General features: G+C 46.2%; 1 protein-coding gene across 1 annotated transcript in view; it reads left to right on the top strand.

Moving 5' to 3' along the window:
- The window catches only part of Hydin (HYDIN axonemal central pair apparatus protein), a 325609-nt gene extending 303812 nt beyond the window's left edge, over window positions 1-21797 (top strand). The window contains exons 76-86 of the mRNA XM_038312407.1: window positions 1410-1579; window positions 4120-4318; window positions 5547-5705; window positions 7454-7731; window positions 9402-9621; window positions 10744-10956; window positions 12310-12473; window positions 13311-13461; window positions 14856-15086; window positions 19343-19567; window positions 21315-21797. Coding sequence (XP_038168335.1) covers window positions 1410-1579; window positions 4120-4318; window positions 5547-5705; window positions 7454-7731; window positions 9402-9621; window positions 10744-10956; window positions 12310-12473; window positions 13311-13461; window positions 14856-15086; window positions 19343-19567; window positions 21315-21797 — 2493 coding nt within the window. The remainder of the gene's footprint in view (window positions 1-1409; window positions 1580-4119; window positions 4319-5546; window positions 5706-7453; window positions 7732-9401; window positions 9622-10743; window positions 10957-12309; window positions 12474-13310; window positions 13462-14855; window positions 15087-19342; window positions 19568-21314) is intronic.
- Window positions 21798-26404: the final 4607 nt, after the last annotated feature.

Genomic DNA, 26404 nt, shown 5'->3' with positions numbered 1-26404 from the left:
TGCAAAGGAGCTGTCATTATTATGCCAATCAAGACCTTCATGTGTGTGCGTGCCCTTGACCCATGAGCCATCGCACCAGTCCCCAGTCTAGAAGTCCAATGGGAATCTCTATTCACAGGACTTATTTCCATCTCAACTGAATCAAAGTTTGGCCTTTGTACACCTGTTTTTCCTTGTAGGACATTTGTCCGGAATAACCAGTAACAGTTGTTGAACAGCTGCAGCCCCCTAAAGTGACAGTTGCACTTGGGGACAAAGGGACAAGTTAGTGGAATGTATGTTTTCAGGGAGCTTTGAAAACCTTCGGCATATTCCCTGGCATCAAGACAGCCATGCATCACATGAACACATGCATATCTTGGGGCTGAGATACTGTTGAGGAAGCCATCAGTTCTTACCACTAGCATTCCATGGTGAGACCAAGAACCGTCAGGAAAGACGGCTCAGTGGCTAAGAGCACTGGCTGCTCTTCCAGAGGACCTGGGTTTGATTCCTGGCACCCCTATGGCAGCTGGAAACTGTCTGTAACCCCTGCCCCAGGGCCTCCACAGGAACTGTATGCATGCGGTACACATCCATATATGCAGTAAAGCATTCACAGATGATAGATAGATGGATGGATGGATGGATGGATGGATGGATGGATGGATGGATGGATGGATAGATAGATAGATAGATAGATAGATAGATAGATAGATAGATAGATAGATAGATAGATAGTTGAGATAGATAGATAGATAGATAGATAGATAGATAGATAGATAGATAGATAGTTGAGATAGATAGATAGATAGATAGATAGATAGATAGATAGACAGACAGAGACTTTGCCCATTTAATCAAGAAAGGAGACCCCCCCTTTATCTGTTATCATCATCATCATTAGTATTAGTATTAGTAGTATTTATGAGACAGGATTTCTCTGTGTACCCTGGCTGTCCTGGAACTAACTCTGTAGATCAGACTGTCCTCAAACTCAAAGAGATCACTCTGCCTCCCAAGTGCTGGGATTAAAGGCATGCACCATCACCACCCAGCTTCCCTTTTATCTTTTATTTACAATCCAATGACAGAACTATATCTAATTGCTACCCTGAAACCCAAGGGAAGGTGAGAAATTGGGCCTTTCACCTTGGCCTACTGGCAACCACAGTCCCACCCTGTATGATAACTAGCCACTTCTGCCATTCACTCTGCCTTCAAGCTGAACCACTGCTGTAGGTGCAGAACAAGAGCCAGTGTGGATTCTGGTTAGAGTTGCTAATTGTAAACAAATAAAGCCAGTCCTATAGAAAGAGACTCTCTGGAGATGGCACCAAGACCTAGAATCTGTAAAATACCAACCACTTTCTTTCTTACCCTGTCTTCCTGCCTCTAACTATAATCTTCTGGTCCATCCCTCCTTGCAGATCAGCCATGGTCCAACATTCGTGTGCAGCATCTTAGGCTGTGCTGTGAGCCCAGCTGTCCATTTCTCCTTCACCAGCCACAACTTTGGGACTTGTTTCCTCTACCAAGCTGGGATGCCCCCATACAAACAAACCCTCGTTGTCACCAACAAAGAAGAAACATCTATGAGGTAAGCAGTCTTCACAGAGAGAACAACTTGAGTCTCTATAAGGACTCCATGCAGGGGAAGTCCTGTCTTCTACTTTCACCTCTGTTGCTGTAATGAAGCTCTCTGACCAAAAGCAGCTTAGGAAAGGAAAGGGTTTCTTTCACCTAGCACATCCAGGTCACAGTCCATCATTGAAGGAATTCAGAGAGGAACTCGGGACAGGAATTGAAGCTAGGACTGCTTGCTACTCGGTTGAGCATCGCCTCCAACCAGGGAACTCACAACCAAGGAAGTACAGCAGAAACCATGGAGAAATGCCGTTTCGCGGCTTACCCTCAGACTCACATTTAGCCCATTCTCTTATAAAGCTCAGGACCACCTGCCCAAGGATGGTGCCACCCACAGTGGGCTGGGCCCTTCTGAATCAGTTAACAGTTCAGGTAATGCCCCATAGACACACCTAAGGACCAACCTGCTAGAGAAACTTACTCAATTGAGAATCTTTTCCAGGTGATTATAGACAGTGTCGCAGTGACAGTTAATGCTAACTAGTTCATTTGACCAAGACAGAAATGGTGGGAAAGGTTCAGCACAGGTGGCATGAATCCTGGGTCTCAGTCTCCACCATTAATATGAATGCTTGGACATCCATGGGCTGCCTGTTAAACATCCTCTTCTTGACTTGTGTCAAATTCCTGCAGCTTCTGTTTTGTTTCCTTGGAAAGAGGTTAGGAGAGTTAAAAACTGAATTGCTCTGCACTAAACAGCAGCTCTGTGCTGAGTCTAAATCTTCCAGATCAAATCCAGGCTGTCTGCATCAGCCCTGTGGAATGTTTTGGTCCAGGTCTCTTTTCAGACCTAATGAGAGAGAATCTGGCTGAGCCACTGACCTGTGTTCATGCACAGATCTCTGTATCAGTCCTGCAGAGAACATTCTGCCATGGAAAAATATAATTATCTTCACTGTCCAATATGATGGCCTTTAGCTATAAGTAGCTTGGTACAACCAAAGAACTGCATTTTAATTTAATTTTAATTGATTTCAGTTACTGTGTGTGTCTTGTCACTACCACATCAAATAGCATAAATCCAAGTTCAAATATTAGCTCTTTGATAGCTGTGACACTGAGCAACTTTGTTTTGTTTTATTCTTTCTGTTTTTGCTGTTGTGGGCAGTATATGGTCTGTTAGTTTTGAGATGAAGTCTCACTGTATGGCCCAGGCTGGCCTCAAACGCACGATCCTCCTATCTCAGACTCCTGAGTACTAGGATCACAGATATGCACCACCATGCAAACATATTTTACATTTTTAAATTCTCTACACCTATCTCCTTGTCTGAAGCAGAAGACCACATCTGGATACTGAGCACAGTGCCCTGGGACTCAGTAACTTCTCACTGCTGTTGCTGTTATTATTTTAAATATTAAATCCCAAGACTATTATTTAGTTTTAAATATTTAAAACCTTATCTAACACGCTGGAGAGATGGTTCAGCGGTTGAGAGCACTTGCTACTCTTGCAGAGGACCTACATTCCATTCTCAGCACCCACATAAACATCTATAACTCATGACCGTCTACAACTCCAGTTCCGGGGCTCTAACACCCTCTTCCGACTTCTGGCATGCACTTGGCATGTGCACATACATGTAGGCAAACACTTACATGCACAAGATAAAAATAAATGCTTTAAATGTCATCTACTTACAGCCCTCCTTTTACGATTTGACATCATCTCTGCCTACTGAAGGCCTTGAGCTCCCAGAGGCCTTGAGTTCCGGGCATCCATTTAGCTGAATTCCTTCTCCAAAAACACATCAGGAAGATATGGCGAAGTTCTGCCGGAAAAGTCTAGGTGCCCTCCTGTCCAGGGGGAGTAGGGCGGAGATGCTCTTTCATCTGACCGCTGAGGGCACCAGGCTGACCCAGTGCACATATGTACACACACAGGCAAGACATACATATAAAAATAAAGACAAGTATTTTTAAATTTTAAATAAATTTAACTTTAAATAGAATAAGTTTAAAAAACAAAACAAAAAAGTGCCTTCATCACTATCTCATCTAATCCCTCCAACAACCCTGTGAAGTAGCTGCTACTACTAACCCCATTTCACAGGCGAGGGAGCAGATCTGAGGGGCCTGAGCAAATTTTCCCAGGTCACGTGGCTAGCTATTGGCAGATCCTGATCCAAACTCTAGAACACGCGCTGCACTCCGCCATGTTCAGTGACTGAAGGGCTGTCCCCTTATGAGAGAGTGTAAGAGACTGAGAGGAATTTTCAAGAAAAAGAGCATCGGTGGATTGAGTGTATGAGCTCTTGGGATTGAGACCTGCTTCCCCCTGCACCTCGGGCAGTGCCTTAGACTGAGCAACTTGACTGTACCTGAAGGAACATGATTGCTGCCATTCCTTCCAGCTCCTTGGTGACTCCCCTGACTCTAGGACAGCAGGACAGAAAATCTGTCACCTTTCAGCCCAGAAAGCACAGGGGACCCATCAGTCCCTCCAGTTCTGCCTTCTTGGTGCTTATACCCCTTCCTTTGGGTCTTCCCCAGCATAGATTGTTTATACACCAACACCCCACACGTCGAGGTGAACTTCAATGTGGACGTGATAAAGCCGGGGAAGACAGTGGAGATCCCAATTACCTTCTACCCTCGAGAAGCTATCAGCTACCGAGAGCTCATCCCCTTTGAAATCAATGGGCTTTCTCAACAGACAGTGGAGATCAAAGGCAAAGGCACAGAAATGAAGGTAAGAGACCATGGGTGAGGCTGCAAAACCCTCCTCCTCCCTCTTCCCAGACTCTTGCCTCCCCACATCCCCTCATCCCTGCTCCCGGGAATGCTCCCCCCAATATCATCTGACTCCACCAAGACAGTGTCCCTGATTGTAGAAGGTGGCAAGGAATTTTTAAACCAGGCTCAATCCCAGCTCTTATTCATACCTAGATTCACTGCACTGGTGACCTCTGTCAACTGCAAGCACCAAAGAAATGGTCTGTATCTTCTTGGAGAAGTGTCACACGCAACATCCCACTGGAGGGCGTGTCTTATGCAGACATAGGGGTCATCTGTGAGCTATCCCTCCTGCTGACCCTCACTGGTGAATGTTCTCAGCCAGCTGTGGGTCCCAGGATTACATTCAGGAATGCCTCCTGCCCCAGTGACCCAGATCTGTAGGAAATGGTCCTGCCCTGATAGTCACCCCTATGTTACTGACATCTGGTAACTATGTCTGGTACGTCTGGTGGAAGTTTTATGTTGTAACAGAAAGTTTAAGAAGCCTGACAAAACTCAAGACTCGTAAGAATGCATAGGATATTTCAACAAATGAGAAATGGGAGGGGTGTGTGGCCGCCTCCCCTCAAGCCACAGGAGCAATAGGACATTACCACCTGGGGTGTCTTGTCAACACAAAGCACGACTCTTGCTCCAAAAAGAATTAGAAATAATTCCTTGTGAGCCAAAAATGAGTGACCAAGGGTTGGTAGCAAGATCTGGGTTAACGTGAGTGACATGGTCCGCTATCCAAGAGGCTGTGTGAGGTTTTTATAGTCAGAACAAAAAGAACTCACAGGTGTGTGTGTGTGTGTGTGTGTGTGTGTGTGTGTGTGTGTGTGCAAGAGAGAGGAAAGAGAGGGAGACAGAGACAGAGAGAGAGAGAAAGACAGTGAGCGAGAGACAGTATGTGTGTGAGAGTGTGTGTGTGAGTGAGAGAGTGTGTGTGTGTGTGTGTCACACATGCACATTGACAAAGATGAGTTGTGCAGAGAGGGGACATCTCTTTTACAGGTTACAGAGGTTCCAGTGCTCCTGTCTTCAGGGCTGGTGCGAGCTAGTAATGAAATGAAGGCTCACTGACCTGAAGTCATGAGGCCATGGAAAGAGGGAGCTGCCCTGGCTTCTAGGGGACACAAAGGTCATGTTCATTTTCCGCACTGACTGACAAAATCTACTCCCTGCTCTTTCTGTTCACCCAGATCTTAGTTCTAGATCCGGCCAACAGGATCGTGAAGTTAGGAGCTGTTCTGCCAGGACAGGTTGTAAAGAAAACTGTTTCCATCATAAACAACAGCCTTGCCCAGCTCACCTTTAACCAGTCCATCCTGTTCTCCATTCCAGAACTCCAGGAAGCCAAGGTCAGTGTAGCAAAATGGATGGGGGCGGGCGGGGGGGAGGCCAGCCAGAGCAAGAAACATAGAGTACCTCATCCCAGGACTCTGTGATGCCCACCATCCATGCAAAGAGGGAAAACTCCTTGTTCCCTTTCTTCATAAATCCAAACTAAACTCCTCATTTTCAATGGGTCAGGGTCCCTAACAGCCCGGTCAGAGCAGCGTTTGGTTGGTTGGTTGGTTTGTTGGTCTCTTTACGGGGTGGGAATAGAACCCAAAATCTTTCACTTAGTGAAAAGTGATCTGCCAGTGAACTTCACCCCCAGATGGCTATATCAAATTGTCCCTTAGTGGGTAACCAGAGTTTTGTTAAAGTGACTTGTCTTGAGCCATTACCTCTGGCTAGCTCCCAAAGTCATGGCATTCTGGAAATCCCCAGGACGGTTTTCTCCCGTGTCCCTTGCCTCACTCCCTGCAGCCTCCTGCAGCCTCGGTGCATTCCTGCCAGCCGCTCCATGCTCTGGACAGAGAGTGTAAGGAGTTGGCTTACTTATGGCAGATTTGGGGTTGCTTCTTACCAGGACTAAGGGGAAAGAGGAAGTCACATAGGAATTTATGCAGTAGCTCCTGAACTTAGAATACAGTCACCCAGGGAACTTTAGAAAATGCAGGTTCCAGATCATCTCCCAAACACTGAATCGGCTGGTCTGGGCAAGTCCTGGGATCTAAGTTTTATTAGTCCCAGTATGTCCTCTTTATTATTTGTGTTGTTAGTTAGCATATAAAATAATAGTTTCATCATGACTTTTTGTTTGTTTACTTGGTTTGGTTTGGTTTGATTTGGTTTTGGTTTTTTGAGACGGGGTTTCTCTGTATACTCCTGGCTGTCCTGGAACTCACTCTGTAGATCAGGCTGGCCTTGAACTCAAAGTGCCGAATTCAGGAGGCTGCCTCTGCCTCCTGAGTTCTGGGATTAAGGGCATGTGCTACCACCCCTGGCTCATTATGACATTTCACACACGTGTGTGTGATTGTACCTTGTTCTTACTTACCATCCCCAACTCTCCTTCCCTATCCCTATTGCCTTCCTCTCCTCGGAGTGTCTCTTCTGCTTTCTTGTCATATGTGTGTGTTTATAGATATTAAATATAGATTTGGCATATGATAAAAAGTATGCAATGTTTTGCAATTTTTCCCCATGATCCTGTCTTGTTCCTGCTCCACTCTCCTATATACTGCTTTCCCTTTGTCTATAGTTCTTTTGCTTCACACATACACATATACATATATCTATACACTATATATATATATATATATATATATATATATATATATAGTTAAATCAGGCTGCATATGAGAGGAAACATGTAATCTTGTATTTCTGAGTCTGGCTTTTTCACTTAACCTGATGCTCTCCCATCAGGGAACATTTGAGAAAGGCTAGATTGATGTTTCTTGTTTCACGTTTCCTGCTACTGTTTCCTCTACCATGGAGGAAGGAAGAATAAAATGCCCAAGAGGAGCTGGAAAATCGGACAGTACAGGAAATTAACATTTGTTGGATCCCTGTCATAAGCCACATATTTTACAGACATGATCTTGCCCTTCATCGAAGGGCAAGTGAAGGGGAGGCTTTGAGTGACTTTATCAGAGATGACCCAGCTGGTAACATATGAGATTTGATCCCTGGGCTGAGAGCCCCAGCAGGAGGCACTGAGGCCTGAGGAGCCTCCCTCCCTTCAGCTTCTGAGTCACATTGTCTCACTGTCTAGGTCATCACCTTGGAGCCCTTCCACAATATCACCCTGAAGCCCAAAGAAGTCTGCAAGCTGGAAATTACCTTTGCCCCCAAGAAGCGCGTCCCTCCTTTCTCTGAGGAAGTGTTCATGGAATGGATGGGACTTCTGCGTCCCCTCTTTCTCCTTAGTGGCTGCTGTCAGGCCCTGGAGATTTCCCTGGACCAGGAGCATCTTCCCTTTGGTCCTGTCGTGTATCAGACGCAATCTACACGGCGCATCCTCATGATGAACACAGGCGATGTGGGTGCAAGGTAGGATGGGCACTGTGTCTCCACCCAAGACCGTAGCAGACATCTGCATCTCTGAATTCTGTCTCTTGCCTCAAATGAAGCATCCCAGTAACAGCTACTCCCATGTTTCTACATGGTAGAAACATTAGTGCAATCCTGGTATATGCCTGTCACATGACTCACCCAGCTCAATCTCAACAACTCTAGGCAGTTTATACTATCGTATAATCTCTGTGATTGAGATACTGAGGCAGGAGGATTTAAAATGCATAGTGATACCCTGTCTTTAAGAAAGAAAGAGAGAGGGAGGGAGAGAGAGGAAAGAAAGAAAGGAAGAAAGAAAGAAAGAAAGGAAGGAAGGAAGGAAGGGAGAAAGAAAGAAAGAAAGAAAGAAAGAAAGAAAGAAAGAAAGAAAGAAAGAAAGGAAGGAAGGAAGGAAGGAAGAGAAAAAGAAAGAAAGAAAGGAAAGAAGGAGGCCAGGCATGGTGGAACACTTTGTATAATTCTAGCACTTGAGGACTGGGAAGCGGAGGCAGCTATTCTGGCTATATATGTCCAAAGCTAGGTTAACCTGGACTATATGAAACCTTGTTTAAAGGAGGAGGGGATGCTGGGGATGTGGCTCAGTGCTAGAGCAATTGCATAGCACATACAAGGCCCTGAGTTCAATTCCCCGCATCACAAAGAAAAAGGAGGAGAAAGGGGTGGAGAGAGAAGAGGAGGGTAGGAAGAGGGGAGAATTATGGGGACAAAATGTGCTCTCTAGGCATCATTCCTATCAGATAGAATTAGAAAAAAACACCAGTAGGACAATTCACAATCTGCTTTAGTATAAATAAAGTGTAAAAACAAAAGATTAACTTTCTCCCAAATCACATATGTATCAGTAAACATGGGTGCAAGGCTGGGAAGGCTTACCTGGAATCAACGCAGTCTCCAGGGTAGGCGCTTTACAGCCTTATTTCACAGATGAAGTGAGGCTTAGGGATTCCACAGCCAGGAAATGAAAAGACAGGACCAGAACCCAGGCTCTTCCCTCTTGGTGCTCATGAGTTGGCATGGCTGTCCAGGCTGCCCACTACACACCCCAGGGGTCCTCACCATATAGACTCAGTGTTATGACACCAAGAGGATGCTACATGGTAGCCCTGATTTGGAAGGACTGTTCTGCACCTTTCATCCCCTGCCTTCTGCCCATACCAAATGCTCGATCACAGGAATGGCCCCATAGGCTCTTGAAGATTCCAGTGCCACCAAGAACAGACATAACTCTCACATAAAGGCTTTGTCACCACCCTTCTGGATCTAAACAGGTAGTGCATGGGACGGTCAAGGCCACTGTCTTAAGGAACTGTGGTCCTAGTCTAGCCACCTGCTAGCTATGCAACCTTGGGGACACATGAACATATTCATATTCATGCATACAATTCCTAGCTGTCAATCATAGACAGTGAGTGCAGCCACTTCTCCCCCCAGTTCAACTCTAAGAGGGAGCAGAGTCCCCTTACCCGAGAGTGATCTTGGCCCATGTTCCCTAACCACCTCTGCTCTGACAGGGCTTCTTCTTCCTAGATCCTAGGGAGTAGTCAGGGTGGGGACCAAGCTGTCAGAAGTCCTGGTGATGTCTTTTATTTGCATACCCTCAGAATATTAACATAATATCTCTCTTGTCCTCTTCTGTCTCGGAAAAGATTTAAGTGGGATGTGAAGAAATTGAAGCCTCACTTCTCCATCACCCCTGAAGAAGGTTACATCACCTCAGGCATGGAGGTTGCTTTAGAAGTAACCTACCATCCCACTGAGATAGGAAAGGAAAGTCTCTATAAAAACATTCCCTGCTTCATCCAGGGAGGAAATCCTCTGTCCCTCACCCTGTCTGGAATCTGCGTGGGACCACCTGCAATCAAAGAGGCAAGTAAGCATTGGCCAGGGATGGGCTAAAGGCGGAAGTAAGCCCAACGAAGGAATTCAGTCCTCAACAACTGTATAGAATATTCAGTACAGTTCCTCCCTGCCACAGGGACTTTGCACATACCATATCCACTGATTGAATAATCTTTCTTCCCTCTTCGTTAACTTATTTCATGTTCTTTCTTCAGCTTGTGGTACAAGCATTACACCCTCAAGGCAGCCTCAAGGAGACCATCTAGATAAAATTCTGTTATGAGAACTGTGATCAGGGACTAGAGCATAACTCAGTCAGTGAAGTGCTTGCCACACAAGCATTCTGATCCTTCGTCTGGAGCAGGAGGGCTTGGAGTCTCGAGTAGAAGAATGACATTATTTGACTTGTGCTTAATGGAGTCAAACCAGATGTTGGCAGATGTCAGAGGGAGAGAGACTAACGAGAAGCACTTCCCAGAGATGAGGGGAGACATGGCGTTGGCTTGGATGGTACAACGGGCACAGGGGATAGTGGAAGGTGGATATTTTACAGCTCATAAATTCAGCTAGGCCAGCTTGTCAGGGAGCTTCAGGGATCCAGCTGTCTCCGTCCCCTCAGTGCTGGAGCTACAGACAGACCCTGCCACACTGGTTTTTACATGGATGCTAGGAATTGAACTCAGGGCCTCATGTCTGCCCTGAGATGATTTGACTGACAGTGTGTGCCCAGCCACTACACCGTGCAATTGTGTACGGCTGTAATGAAAAACGAAGCCATGACTTTTGCAGGAAAATGTATGCAACTCAAAATCATATGTTTAATGAAGTAAGCCAGACTGAGAAAGACAAGTAGAATATGTTTTCGCTCATATTTGAAACCAGATTCAAAATTACATGTGTGTGTATGTGTGTGTCTATGTATGGGGTGGGGGGGGACACATGGAGCTGGAAAGAAGGAAACCAAAACTATCTGTTGAATGAATGATGAATGAGGGGAAAGGAGATTGTCCACTGGGATTCACTGTGGGAAACGCTGTTAAAAGCTCTCCACACACACACACACACACACACACACACACACACAGCTCTGGCCCCTGGAAGACGTTTAGAGGAGAGGACATGAAAGGTGATTGTTCCGCTTCCCCCCAGGTGGTGAATTTCAACTGCCAGGTGCGCTCCAGGCACACGCAAACCATCCTGCTCTCAAACCGTACCAACCAGACCTGGAATCTGCACCCCATCTTTGAGGGCGAGCACTGGGAGGGGCCCGAGTTCATCACCCTGGAGGCCCATCAGCAAAACAAGCCCTATGAGATCACTTACAAGCCCCGCACCATGAATCTGGAGAACCGCAAGCACCAGGTAAACTGAGGCCTCCCGCCTGCTTTCTGGTACAGGGGAAGCAAGGAGCTGTGTAGACAGGGGCCAGACGATAGTTTTAGAGCTCCGAGTTGGAAGAATACTCAAGTGAGGAGTGAGTACCAGATCCTGGAACAATGGGGAGCTGTGGCAGTTGTCAGGTAGTGGCACCCCCGTTGCCTGTTTCTCTTAGAATTCAGCAGCTCAGTCCTGAAATGAAGTCCTAGACCATGCATCAAGAAATTCATATTTAGTTTAAGCGCATCAGAAACATCATGGTATCTGTAATAAAAATCAGAAGAGGGCCAGTGAGATGGCTCAATGGGTAAATGTGCCAGCCACCAAGCCTTGCAAAAGAGCAATCCCCAGGACCAACATGTTGGAAGCAGACAAGTGATTCTTACAAGTTGTCCTCTGAGTTCCACACATGTGATGCCACATGTGTGTATGTACACATACACACGAATGAATGAATGAATGAATGAATGAATGAATGAAATGAAATGAAAATATTATCTGAGGGCCAGAGAGAGATGGCTCAACAGTTAAAAGCACTTGCTATTCTTTCAGAGGACTTGAGCTCGCTTCCCGATACCTATGTTGGGTGACTTGCAACCACCTGTAATTCCAGTTTCAGGGGACTCCATGCCCTCCCTGGCCTCTGTAGGCCCTATACTCACATGCACATGCCCGCACAGAGATGTATAAATAAAAATGATAAAAATAAATCTTTTTGAAATGCAATTTTAAAAATTAGGCAGGGTAGTAGTGACATATGCCTTTAATCCCAGCACTTGGAGGGCAGAGGCAGGTGGATCTCCTGGTTTGAGGCCAGCCTGGTCTATGTAGTGAGTTCCAGGACAGCCAGGGTGACGTAGAGAAAAGGAAAGCAGCTGGTCTCTGCGCTTCGAAGCAAATGATATTTTCCTCAGTCTTCACTATCTATCCAATATGACGAGTTGCTGCTTCTGTGAGAGACCCTGTCTTTTTTTTTTTCTTTCTTCTTTTTTTTGGAACCTGTCCTGGAACTAGCTCTTGTAGAACAGGTTGGCCTCAAACTCATAGAGATCTGCCTGCCTCTGCCTCCCAAGCACTGAGACTAAAGTGTGCCACCACTGCCCGGCGAGAGACCCTGTCTTAAAGGATTATTGTGGGCAGCAATAAAGGAAGATATGCAGCATCCTTTCGTGGCTTCCAAGTGGCTGCACATGGGTTCACTCTACACACACACACACACACACACACACACACACACACACAAGTTAAAATTTTAAAGTAAAAGTGTTTGATTTACTTTACCCTCCAGGTCAGGCAGGAGTTTCTGTGTCATTCTGACATGTCTCTTCTTCTTCCAAGGGCACTCTCTTTTTCCCCCTCCCGGATGGGACTGGCTGGCTGTATGGCCTGCACGGGACTGCCGAGCTCCCCAAAGCTGTTGCCAATATCTACCGTGAGGTTCCGTGTAAGACTCCCTATGTTGAGCTCCTGCCAATCAGCAATTGGCTGAACAAGCCCCAGAGGTGAGGGAGTGGGGCGGGCACTCAGGGAAGGGGGACAGATGGCCTCCACCACCCAGCTTGGTCCTTCCTCTGCCCAGAGTTTACAGAGAATTTCAGGCTGGGGCAGTCAGGAACTTAGTCCTCTGTGTAGCCAGATGTCTCCTGGACATGAACCCAGTCATCTTGTTCAGTGCTGATTCTTAGAGACTGTAGGGCACTGCCTCCCACAAAATACATGCCCAATAAATAGTAGTTCTGATAATCCTAACGGTTATCGTCTTTGTTATTGTTGAGTGGCTTATAGCCTGAGCCTAGCTATAAATCTAGAAAGGCCCTCAAACTGTGCTTACAAGCAGAAGGTAGAGAGGGATGCAAGAGCCAGCAGAAAGCAAGAGCAAGTAGCCTCGTCCTTTTCTTCCACAGAGAAGAAATGGAGGCTGGAAGTGTATCTTCCTGACGACCGCCTGCTTAGCATTGTAGACTAAAGCTCAGATCTAAGTCTGAACCCCAGTTTTGCCAATAGCCACGTATGTTGTCTGAGCAAGTTATCATCCTTCTTTGGGCCTCTGTTTCCCCTTCCATAAAGTGGAGGTGTTAATGAAACGAACCTCCTCTAGACATGACAGCTGGATATCTGAAAACAACACGGAGAAGGAACTACTGGGTACCTAGCTCAATAAATGGCAGTTGCTGTTAGTGACAGAATGAAGACTAGAACCAGAGTTCCACACAATCTCCGTTAAAGGCAGAAGTAGCTTTCCTTTAGACACAGCCTCTTTCCTTCCCGCCTTTGGACAGCCTCGCGCCAGTGTCTCTCATCATTTCTCCTTGTCTCTCTCCTCTCTTGTCCTGCGCCAGATTCCGGGTCATTGTGGAAATATTGAAACCGGAGAGACCAGACTTAAGTGTCACTCTGAAGGGCCTTGATTACATCGACGTACTATCTGGCTCCAAGAAAGACTACAAGCTAAACTTCTTTTCCCACAAGGAGGGGCTGTACACTGCAAAGGTATCTTCGCATCAAAGGCACTTCCCAAGCCCCTGGGACCCTAGGGTGTTAGAGAACGGCAAATGCTATCCTCCAGGCACCGTCCCCAAGCACCGAAGCGTTCACTCTGTGCTAGCTTGCCTAATCCGTTCATTTGTTTCATAGGTATCCATTGAGTGCACACTCTCAATAGGCCACACTCTGTGCAAAGTGCTGGTGGCACAGCAATGGCCAAAGCCAGGCGCAGCCTCTATTCTTATGAAGCACAGTCTAATGGAGGGAAACAAACATTATTCTGCCGATACATAATTTTTTAATAAAATGCGTGCTTTGAAAAGTAGGAGAGTATATGTGAAATTTGTAGCTCACAGGAGAGGTCAGGATTGAAGGCTTGCGTGTTGTTTGTTTATAGACAGTCTCTGAAGTTATCGTTAATAATGGAATCACCAAGGGAAAGATTTTAAAGTATAAAACTAGACAAGGTCTTTAGAAGGATGTATATAAAAGCCAGGCTGTATAAATAAAATTGCCACCCAATAATAACAAGATTGACATTCTGATGTATTAAGAAGAGCAAACGCTTGGATAGAGTCTACTTCACAAGAGCAACCGTATGAAATCCAGGCACAGTGGCACATACCTGACATCCTAGCACTCAAGAGTGTGAGGCCTGCCTCTGGAGTTCTGTGCTAACCTGAGCAACAAGAGACCCTGTCTCAAAAGAAATGTGTTTTAAGTTGCTATATATGAACGACCACAAGCACAACGGGCCAACATTCCCATTCTCCCTGGAGAGTTCCGACAGATGAGCAGAATATCAGCTGTAGGGAGAGGCTACTTAGTGCTTTCAGGGTGAGCTCTGAGGTCACCCCATGCAGGATACCTCTTTGCACATGACCTTGAGCAAGACACTGAGCTTAGCTACACTTCCATTCCCTCCTCTGTGAAGGGTGAGGCCATTGCTGACACACTTTGAGGGTCGTGTAGCCTGGCATAGACTAACCCCAGTGAGCATTAGATGCTGTCTGTCATTGTCGTTCTCACTAACTGCTCTGGCCGCAACAGCAGTAGGCGTGAACGCCATTCCAGCTTGAAGGTCTGAAGATCTCACTTGTTCTCTGGGGTTGCCTGATTGTCCCCACTGGTAAAATTCTGTCAATGGACCAAGCTGCTCTAGTGTCTTCTAAAGTGAACCGAGATTCTTACATCATCTCTCACCTGCAAAAAGCCAGACTACAGTTCCAAAAGAGAAAGACTGCCTAGCAGGGATCAGACTGACTGGCCATACTACCCCAGTATGTGTGCTCCATGTGCCCAGCAAGGCTCCCAGATATCAGGAGACGCTGAGTGTGCACAGAGGACCCTGTGCTAATGTCTCCTCTCCCCATTTCCTTCTATCCTCCCTGTGAACACAGGTGATCTTCCGGAACGAGGTAACCAATGAGTTCCTGTACTACACTGTGAGTTTCAGGGTCATCCCTTCTGGCATTATAAAAACCATCCAGATGACAAGCTCAGTCCGCCAGAGTGTGTCAGCCTCCATCAAGTTGGAGAATCCCCTGCCCTATTCTGTGACCTTCTCTACAGAGTGCAAGCTGAATGACATCAACCTACCCTCCCAGTTTGCTGTACCTGCAAACTCTGAGGTAAGGACCTGACTGCCAGGGGACTCTTGAGGGCTAGGACAGAGGTTTCTACCCATAGGGCCTCTGGGTCTATGTTCTTGCAATGCTTGAGTGTGGGCTGATAGAGGGCAAGAAAAATGGCAGGAATAGTCAGCCTTGTGTTCCTTTCTTCTATAGTCAAAGTCTTCATGAGAACTAGGGACACTTAGCTTTGGTATGAACAGGTAGAATGGACTACTTTCTATTTTCTTTGTCTATTGATTGTTTGAGTTGTTCAAACTAAAGGGGAAACATCTTTTTTTCTAATTATAGAAGTATCATAGAGCCAGGTGGTGGTGGCACACACCTTTAATCCCAGCATATGGGAGGCAGAGGCAGGTGGATCTCTGTGAGTTTAAGGCCACCCTGGTCTACAGAGCAAGTTCCAGGACAGGCTCCAAAGCTACACAGAGAAACCCTGTCTCAAAAAAAAAAACAAAAACAAACAAACAAACAAACAAAAGTATCATAGAGCTAGAAGTGTACCTTAGTTGCAGAATACTTGCCCAACATGCATGGGGTATTCTGGGTTCAATCCCTAGACCATGGATCTTAGTGTGAAAAAGAAAGCAAAGTGTATAAAGTATCAGAATAAAACACACACACACATACACATACATACATATACACATGCACTACATACACATTTATATGCAAATACATGTACACACACATACACATGCTTGTACACTTGTTGCTTATACTTGCTTCTGTGCAGAGTGTTCTGAAGAGGCATGCAAGAACGTCCAACCATAGTAAAGAGGACATGGTCAGGAATTATGAACCAAGAGGAAGACGAGCTTTCCTTTTTATTTGTTTTCTCAGTTTATCGTTCCAAAACTCACTGTCTGGCTGGAGAGATGGCTCAGAGGTTAAGAGCATTGCCTGCTCTTCCAAAGGGCCTGAGTTTGGTTCCCAGCAACCACATGGTGGCTCACAACCATCTGTAATGAGGTCTGGTGCCCTCTTCTGGCCTGCAGGCATACATACAGACAGAATATTGTATACATAATAAATAAATAAAATATTAAAAAAATAAAAAAAACTCACTGTCTGAATTCTCCCTTCCCTGCCTTCCCACCCTTGTCCAGTTCTGCCTGTCCCCTCCACACTACTCCGTCTCTTCCCTCATCTCCAGGATCTAGGTTAGTTTTCTCCACTCTGCTGCTCACTGTTAGCAGGCAGGATTGTATCCATCCTTTGTCTCCTGTGTCTTTGCTGGGATCAAGTAATCACTATTCTCAAAGATTTCTCTCCAAGCCAGGCTGTTTCAGAAGGGGGCTTCAGCCAGACAGTCAGTTTTTATTGGTGTTTTGCTTTAAGTTGGGTTTGGGCTGACTTCTTTGAGCCAGGGTTTCACTGTGCCACCCAGAATGGCCTCAAACTCAAGATTCTATTTCTGTTTGAGCCTTCAGCTAGTCTCTACTGCCCCCACTAGGTTAATCTTATTACAACAACTTGTAGTTAAACTGAAACCACTCCTCCAGCTTCTGCTGGGATGTCCCACTAGGCTTTCCACCTCAATCCAGCAGTGATCTGCACTCTTTGGCTCTCAGGGCTGATGCTCCCCCACCATGCAGGAGCTAATATTACACCAGGCTCATCGCTAGTGGTACTTTGGCTCCACCTACTCACATTTGAGTTTGAGGTCACCCCCACACTTGCTTTCATTATAGATGTTAGCTTGGTGTTATTTTGAGCCTAGCTGATGGGGGGGAAGGGGAGGAGGGCCAGATAGAACAGGTATTTGAAGAGAGTCTAAACAATGTTGTACTACTGTTATCCTCTTACCCTAAACCTAGAGAACTGGTTTCTATGTATAACGTGAGTCAGAGTTTCACTTTGCTTTCCAAGTCAATATGAATTGTCTCTAACTAACTAAAATTCTGGTTTTAAACTGAGCACATGCCTGTAATCCCAGCACTCCAGAGGGATGGGAAAGAGGATCAGAAGTTGAAGATCATCCTTAGCTACGTATTGAGTTTGAGATCAACTTGAGCTACTTAAAACCCTATCTCCAAAAAAACAAAAAAACAAACAAAAAAAACCTACTGCTCTGCAGCAACATGTATAAGATAAACCAAGCTCATCCACCCTTGGGTCTGTTCTAGCTCCTCTAGGATAAAATTATTTCTGTTCGCCGGGCGGTGGTGGCACACGCCTTTAATCCCAGCACTCAGGAGGCAGAGGCAGGCGGATCTCTGCGTTCGAGGCCAGCCTGGTCTACAAGAGCTAGTTCCAGGACAGGCCCTAGAAACTACAGGGAAACCCTGTCTCGAAAAACCAAAAAAAAAAAAATTATTTCTGTTCTCATGAGAATACTTCTGTGTTTTATTAACATATACTTAGATAAGGGTTGGTTGACATCAGGTAAAGCTGTCAGTTCAACTCTAGTGATAGCTTACATTCTTGTTGTTATTCAGAAATCCGTCTGCTATTCTTGACTCTTCTATGTAAATTTTGAAGCCACATTGCTCAGAAGAAATAAAGAAAAATAAAGCGAATGCTGGATTTTGAATGGAATTCCATTATCTGTTATCTGCCAATCCATAACAAGTTACTCTCAAACTTAGCATCTTGTCCAGCGACAAATGCTCTCTCTCTGCACAGTCAGGACTCCAGCTGTGGCAGCTTGGCTGGGCCATCATTGCTGGGGGTGGGGTGCTGTGTCTCATGAGGTTCCAGGCAGGCAGGCAGGCAGTCAACCAGGCACCTAGTCATCCCCGGCCCCTGCACCTGAGACTAGATAATCTGCTTCCAGACCCAGGCACGGGGTTGCTGGAAAGGTTTTTAAGCTCCCTGTTGGCAGTTGACTGGACCTCAGTCATTATGTGGACCACCCCCCTAGAGCATTTTCCAACATGGCTTACTTCTCTAGAGTAAAGATGTAAGGAAAAGAGACTAGCTTTCGCAAGGGAGAAAGGCATGCACACAACCGAAGCCTGCAGACTTATGCTTTCTCTGCCTCATCTCAGGAGTGACATGCTTGCGCTTTACCACGCCCTCTCCCTAGAATTTCTTTAAGTTAGGAAACAACTGGAAGAGCTAGGAATTAAACCTGAGCCTGTGCATCCTTGGAACACTCTGTCATACTGAACTACAGACTGTTTCCCCATACCCCTAACTCCTGCCGTGGGACAGGTTCTCACTAAATTACTCAGGCTCACCTGGAACTCACCCTCTAACCCAGGCAGGTCTTGACCTTGTGCTCTGCCTATCTTGGGCTCTCAACTACCTAGAGTTATAAGACTGCATCACCGGTTTTGACTACTGATGGTTTGTTTGGTTTTTGTTTTTGCTTTATTTTTTCATTACAGGATTTCTCTATGTAGCCCTGGAACTCTCTATAGACCAGACTGGTCTCAAACTCAGCATTTCCCCTGCCTCTGTCCTAAGTTCTGGGATGAAAGGTGTGTACCACCGCTGCCCGGCTAGGAACATCTGTTCTTACGGACTCTTTTCTACACGCAAACAGCAAAGTTGCTCAGTGGGTAGGGTTCTTGCACACAGGCCTGACAACTTGAGTTTGATCCTTGGGTCGCACAAGGTAGCTGGAGAGAACCAACTCCAGAAATCTGCCCTCTAACCAAGTGTATATGTGCGCGCACACACAGTAAACTAATTTTTAATAAGCAAGTACGAGATTTATGCATTTTTTTCAGAACTCCTTTCTTCCACTTACACAATCAACACCTCTCATTTTATAATTCTGCCCCGTTCTTTTGTGGCTGTATAACATTCTACTGAGATGGGAAAACCCCAAGTCATCAAGCCAATCCCCTACTGGCAGTGCTTTTGAGTCCTTCTCTCTTTGCTGTTATAAACAATACCTTTGGTTCTTGTTTCATTTTGTGAGTGTAGGCAAAAGAGAATGTTTCTCCTCAAGCAGAGATGGAACCCAGGAAGTTGACTATGTGCAAAGAAGGGGCTGCCTGACCTTTACCTGCTGCTGATTTCCATAAATGTGCTTTCCCCGACAGGGGCCAACACCTGTTTCTCAGATTCAGAAAGATTTGGGATGGAGAAATACCTGGAATAGAGAAAGCCAGATGAGGGAGAAAACGGAGAGAAAATGGGCTAACCTGGGTTGAAGTTCCCAGGCTCAGGGTCAGCTTCAGTATTTGTCTCTGAAGCGTTATTTTTGCCACCACCTGCTTCAACGGTCTGAGACAGGTCACTTGGTGGGAGAGGATGAATCAAACTTCCAGCATGACAAGAGCCTCGGTCTTCTCTTCCAGGGAACATTCTCATTTGAATTTCAGCCCCTGAAAGCTGGAGAAACTTTCGGGAGACTGACCCTGCACAACAGTGATTTGGGTTACTACCAGTATGAGCTTGCTCTGAAGGCCTTGCCTGCACCTCCTGAGAAACCTGTCCACTTCCAGACTGTTCTTGGCAGCAACCAAAGCATTTTAGCAAAGTTCACCAATTATACCCGACAGAAGACAGAGTACTACTGCAGGGTGAGTGGAAGGCGGAGTGAGCGGACAGATGCAGGGTGAGCGGACGGACGGCAGGGTGAGCAGACAGACGGCAGGCGGGGTGAGCAGACAGTGGGGTGAATGGACGGTGGGGTGAGTGTACAGCATGGTAAACGAACAACAGGGTAAGCAGACGGCAGGGTGGGGTGAGAAGACTGTGGGGTGAGCGGACTTCGGGGTGAGCAGACGGCGGGGTGAGTAGACAGCAGGGTGAGCAGACTCAGGTTAATTTATTTAATTTCTCTAACTATACATGGAGATAATAGCCCTGTCTCAGCCTTTTCCTGTTTCTATAAATTAAAATCACAGACTGGATAATTTATAAAATGAATAAATAATTAAAAGTTTATTCAGCTCACAATTCGGAAGCTGAGTGGTTCAAGATCAAAGGGCTACATCTGGTAAGCCCCCTGGCTGGTAAGTACTCCCTTGAGGAGTCCCAAAGTCATAAGGGGTGAATCTATGGTGGCGGAGGAAGCAACTGGCTTTTATAAATAGATATACTCTCAAGCCATTAGCCTGACAATCTGCTAATCCGTGGGTGGATTCACTCATACAAGAGGGCTGCCCTCATGATCCCACATCTTTAATACCTCACCAAAGAGATTCATTTCAACGTGAGTTTTAGTGATAACATCCAAACCAAAGCAGCCTGCAGCCTGCAGCCTGCAACCTCACAGGAGTACCATGAGCATTTACAAGCATGCACTGTATCTGCAAAGCCTCCCCCTTAGGACCTAGCCCATAGCAAGCATTTCCATTATCCATTAGCCATTATAACAGTTAGAATGTACGGCAGAAAACGTAAATAACAGCAAACAGAAATGAGTGCCTCTCACAACAGTCTGGATGTGAGCCGTCTGGTCCAGAATGGTGTCTCCGTGACCTCAGCCACCCAGACTCTTTCTTTCCCAGTACTGAAGCAACATGGATTACCATGACATTCATACAGGGAAGAGAAGTTACATACAACACTTCTCCCAATGCCCCCGTGCAACCAGATTTCACAAGACTAAGCTGAGCCACAAGGGGAACTAGGAAGAGGAGCTTTTGAAATGGATGATCATGTCCCCAGTGAAAATCAGGAATCCATGGTTATAACAAGAAGCATCGGCCTCTTGACTATCATATCAATCCAAAGAGACCAGGTTATATGTAGTAGTAACCACCCTGAGATGTGGGTGTTGGTGTCTCAAAAAGAAAAGAAAAGGTTTATTTCTTGCTTGTGCTGTCTATCCAGTAAGGGGCCATAGGAGACCCTGTTTATCATAGGCACTTGGGGGAGTCTGCTGACAATCTTATCTCAAATGCTTCTGGCCATAGCATTCAAGGGCTGAAAAGACCCTGGTGGGACTCACGGACACTTAAATGTTCTAGGATACGAATGGCACCTTTTAGTTTTTGTTCAAGCCCGAATGCCCCATCTTCCATGTGATTGAAAGGAGAGAAAAACTAGGTACGGAGCACTGTCCCAGTTCTCCACACCAGCATCATCTAGCTGGACGTCTTAAGGCACATTATTAACGTCCCTTAGTAACAAGGTTGGGATAGTAATGAGTGATACTTACCTGCAAAGACCTCAGCTCCATAGTCTATAGGATATCACATTACAGCCTGCCCAGCCTCACACACACATAAGTCCTTTAATGTCAGAGTGGAAGGGCTCAGCCTGGGCTCCTGGTAGTCTCTTTAGGATCCTGTGTGAGTCAAGGTACTGTTTTCCTTTCAGACGGACTGTCCTGACTTCCACACGGAAAGAGTCATTAACGCAGCCCCAGGAGCCCAGGGCGGCACTGAGGTCAGCGTGGAAGTCTTCTTTGAGCCCAGCCACCTGGGTGAGACCAAAGGCATCCTGAGCCTGTCGTCACTCATAGGTGGTGAATATATCATCCCACTCTTCGGAATTGCCCTGCCTCCCAAGCCCCAAGGCCCCTTCCTGATCAGAGCCGGGTACAACATTGTCATCCCCTTCAAGAACGTCTTCTTGCATGCGGCAAACTTCTCCTTCATCGTGGAGAACCCAGCCTTCAGCATCCGGGCTGTGGAGGCCGTGCGGCCCAAGAAGATCAACAACATCACAGTCTACTTTGAGGGGAACCCATCAGGCAGTAAAACCCCTATCACCACCAAGCTGATTGTCACCTGCCCTCAGTGCGAAGGCACTGAATCCGGAATCAAATGGGTTTATTATCTGAAGGGGATCACCCCGTAAGTCAAAACTTTATCAGCTCATGCCATCTTCTCAGGCCACGAGCCGTGTACTGTGCTGTCCTAGCAAAGACTAGAGAAGAATATGGGGCTTTCTCAAGAACTTTCTTATATGTGTTCAGTTATAGAGGAAGTTATTCCTATATTATGTTTGACAAATATGGATAGGAAATTTATGTTCCGCATTAACACTTATAGTGACACATAACGACCTACAGCTGGGCGAAATGAATCAGTGGCAGGCCCTATAGTTGTGCTTCCCACAGCTAAACGCTATGCCATGGTTCCAGTTCGTCAGGAGACACGGGTGTCCCGCTCGTGATCTTCACACAGCACTTACGAGTGGCCAGCGGAGGGGACTCCTGCTTCTCCTTCAGATGTCATCAGCCCCAGATATGACTGACTCTATTTTGATGTGATATCATTTCTGCTTCCTCTTAAAAGCTAAAGAAGTCGTCGTCTACGGAGTGATGAACAGGTCACATGAGGACAACTCAGGGATGCTGTCCCTTACTGTTTCTCTTGTGTTCTATTCCATCAGCCTCCAGATCTCATTTCTGTTCACAGCAGGAGGTCAGTCCTCACTGGGCTTTGGATCCCGGAGAATGCCAATGAAGACCCCACCTCTGTCTTTCTCCCCAGCCCTGAGTACGGCAGTCAGCTGGAGGTCACTGGCTCTCTGTTCATCTCTACACACAGCTGCCTAATTCTCACCCAAAACCTACCCTCCCCCAAATGCTGATTGAGTTGGGCTGGAGTGGAGTGAGATTGCCGTGTAGTCTTATGATATGAATGTAAACACTCATAACCACAGAGTGAGAACCAGGGCCCCACAGCAGGCACAGCCATCCCTTTGTGTTACTTCATCTCAGTCAGGAATCCCTCCCTGGTAAGGATCTTACCCCAGTTTTGTATGTTGAAACTGCAACTATGTCACATGCTCTTAAAAGGTGGCTGTCTAGGTGTCTTTCCTGCCCACAGGAAGCTCCACCTGCACAGAGACGTGGAGCACCTGCCTCAACCCAAAGACCTGACCCCATACCCACCTCTTTACCCCGGGGCTTCATAGTGTATATTAATAGGACCACTGACCTACAGGGGCCATGTGTTAAATCAATATGGTTACACACTAGCTCTGAAGTAGATTTGCTTCTACAGACACTAACCTCTCACTAAGTGTCCCCCTGCTTCCACCTCTTTCCCTTTTCTTATCCCAGGGAGCCCACCAGCGAGAAAGAGGAAGTAAAAAAGCAGATTGTCTCTAAAGAACGAAGTCCTTAAAGAAGAAGATGTGTGAACGGTCCCAGGACCTCGCCCGGGAGTAGCATCTGGGAAGCTGCTAAAGACCCACATTCTCAGTATCTGTGGAATACAGTCCAGCAATCTGCTTTTCAATATGCCCAGTACCTATTACAAGCTTGGAGGGGAGAGTCTAGAGGTTTTCTTTGGTTGGTTGGGGTTTAGTTTGGCTCTTTTAAGACTGGGTCTTACCATGTTACTTAAATTGTCTTTGATCTCCATACCTCTTGCCTCAGCCTCTTGAGTACTAAGATAACAGTTTGTAGTACCGCATGATTTAAATGATGGTCTTGTGTGCGTGCGCATGCCCACATGTGCCTGCATTCATGTGTGTGTGTGTGTGTGTGTGTGTGTGTGTGTGTGTGTGTGTGAGTTGGCTGCCACCCCTGACAACCCGAGTTCAATCCCCAGGACCCACATGGGAGGAGAGAAGTGACTCCTGAAAGCTGTCCTCTGGCCTCCACACATATACCATGACATGTATACACACACACACACACACACACGCGCGCGCGCGCGCGCGCGCAAAGCACATATAATAATGCCATAAAAAAATTTTATTGTTTTTTTGAGACAGGGTTTCTCTGTGTAACAGCCTGACTGTCCTGGAACTTACTCTGTAGTCCAGGCTGGCCTCAGACTCATAAAGATCTGCCTGTCTCTTCTTCCCAAGTGCTGGGATTAAAGGCATGTTCCACCACCGCCCAGCTATTTTTTGTTTATTTTTCAAGATAAAATAATTTTAAAAGACACAAATAATAGATTTAAAGACAAAGAATTAGATGGCAGATTTCTCCAGTGGTTGGTCTTTGGACCACACTAGCTAGCAGTCTGAGAGGATTTGAAAAGTCCACAAGCAGCTGCCATGACCGATAGACACAGAGGCTACGTAACGTCGACAGTTTCCCGATTTTAGTTTATATCAGAATCTCTGGGAAGGACTTGCAAAACCAGACTGCTGGGCTGCTCCCCTGAAACTCCAGCCTTGATTAGGGCTCAACTTCAGCTGCATCCTCTCAACTAATTATGATATGACCTTACCACGCATTGGTATAAGTGTTGCAAACAGTTATGACAGAACCCTTCCAAAGTCTATAATGACAAGCACACCAAATGGGGCTGCAAGAGAAGTCATCACTGTGAAAAAGTGGTGAGTTTGCAGCACATGAATTACCCAGGAGTCTACAAGAGTTGGAGTAGGGAGTGCTGGCCAGCAGGGTCAGAGAAGAGGAAGGCAGGCAGAGAGACAAGAATGGCCCCTAGTTTTCGTTCCCAGTGTCCCAGGGTGAATGAGTAACCTTAATTGCGCTGCATCTCTAAGATATCAGGGAAGATTCTTTCTAGAAACTTCTGACCTTAAAGGTGGACAAAGCATTCATTTGGGCTTTACGGAGAAGCTGGTTTCTTAGCAACCTGATTCAGAATGCAGTTTCAGAAGACAAGAGCTCCTGCTAGTTGGAAAAGAAAAAAGAAAACTGCCCAGCTTCGGTTATTAAAGCCCTCATCACAGTGTGAATAGTGTGGCCCTTGGGAAATTCAGTTCACCTTTCCGAAGGAGCCAACCCCAAACAGTAAAGACGGGTGAAATAGTCTACTAGACATAGGTTCACCTGATGTGAACTCACACTGTAGAAAACAGACCAAAATTAGCCCATTACCTTGGCTTAATTTTTTTTTCATTCTTATCAACCATCATCGAACCCTGAATATATAAACTTTGCTCGGCATTTCGGAATGTCCTGGACAAGTACTTGATGCAAGGCAAAAGGAAGAAACTACCAGACAACACGTTTTCCAGGACTTGAGTCTATCTACATGTCAAGGTTTTCATACTGGTGGGGTGCTCAAGGGGCTACTTCCTTCATTCACTGGGCTGTGCTGGGAGAGCTTTTGCCACATGTGAGAACCCTATGGGGAATAAAACACACACATGGAAATTTGTTGGTTAACTTCTCCATGACATTTTGAGCTTTAGGTTAGGCCCAGTGTTTGCTTGCTGTGGACACGTCATACACAGTTACCAGCCTAGAAGCTTAAAACAACACGGGTTTATTCTCTCTCGGTGTTTGCGGGTCGAATGTCCACATGGCCTGAGCTGGGTTCTCAGTCCACATGTCTACAAGGCTAGATCAAGGGCCAGCCTTGTCTTCATGTGAAGACTCAAGTAAGAAAAGATATGCCTCTGAGTGCCCCCGTGTGCTGTCCAAGTCATTTCCTGTGTTTTAAGGATGGAATCACACTTTCTTGGCAATCGATGACAGGGACTGCTCTCAGCAGCTGGAGACCACCGTCATTACCATCACAGACTGTTCATAACATGACCCCTGGGACCATCAGGAGAATCTCCCCATGGCAAATTTTAGGCCACTTTGAGGACTCATCTGATTATCTCGGCTCCACCCACAATAACCCCCCTCCCCATTAAGTCAACGTCAGTTATGGACCTTAATTACACTGGCGAAATCTCTTCTGCTCTCGAATGCACTGGTTCTGGAGAAGTTTGTTGTATTTACAAGAGTTTTCCCATTCAAGGGCTCTGCCTACCACACCCCTCACTCACAATGTCTCTGACCTATGAGCTAAAGCCCATGCTCTACTTTCAAGTGCACGGTGTGCTCTGCGTGTGTTCTCACTTGTTTAAAGGTGTAGCATCCTGGATCTAAAAGCAAATGCAGCATTCCTTGGACTCAAGGGTAAGCTCACCCTCCTGCTCCTAAGTTCCTGACCCTGAAAGCTTCCTTAAATTTGGATGTATCCTCCTGTTACCTGCCTCTTTAATCACTCTATAGCCACCCCTCCCGATTTTATCATCACACAGATGCAATTTCTGTTCCACCCAAAACAGCTGCTTCCTGATGATTCCTCCTAGACACCTACCTGCCCTTAACAAGTTTGAGCCTGCTATCTATAACCTAGCCCTCCTGGGCATCAGAGCATGGACACACACAGGTCAGTTAGTGTTATGGGGCGTCCACCAGAGAAGACTATTCAGGCATAGGTCTAAGCCAATAGGAAGTCTTCATTAGCTGACCAGTGACTACACTGGCTGCTCAAGATCCCAGTGTAACCCCAAGCCTTCCTCGGGGTGAGCTTTTAAGCACAAAACCACCTCCTGGGTTGACCCACCTCAGTTAACAAGAACAGTTCTCCAGAAGCAGAACTACAGAAGCCAGAAAGCAAGGTCAGTGCATTTAGAGACTTTCCTAGAACTATGGACTTTGATGGATTAGGCCTTTGTTTTTATTTTGGCAAGGGATGCTGTCTACATGCTGGGTTTTATGGCCTGAATGGTTCTTCCATTATGGAGCTAGT

This window comes from Arvicola amphibius, chromosome 15 (assembly GCF_903992535.2).
Source record: "Arvicola amphibius chromosome 15, mArvAmp1.2, whole genome shotgun sequence".
Classification (NCBI taxonomy): Eukaryota; Metazoa; Chordata; class Mammalia; order Rodentia; family Cricetidae; genus Arvicola; species Arvicola amphibius.
Note: the sequence above shows the minus strand (reverse complement) of the source record. Positions and strands in the feature narration are given on the sequence as shown.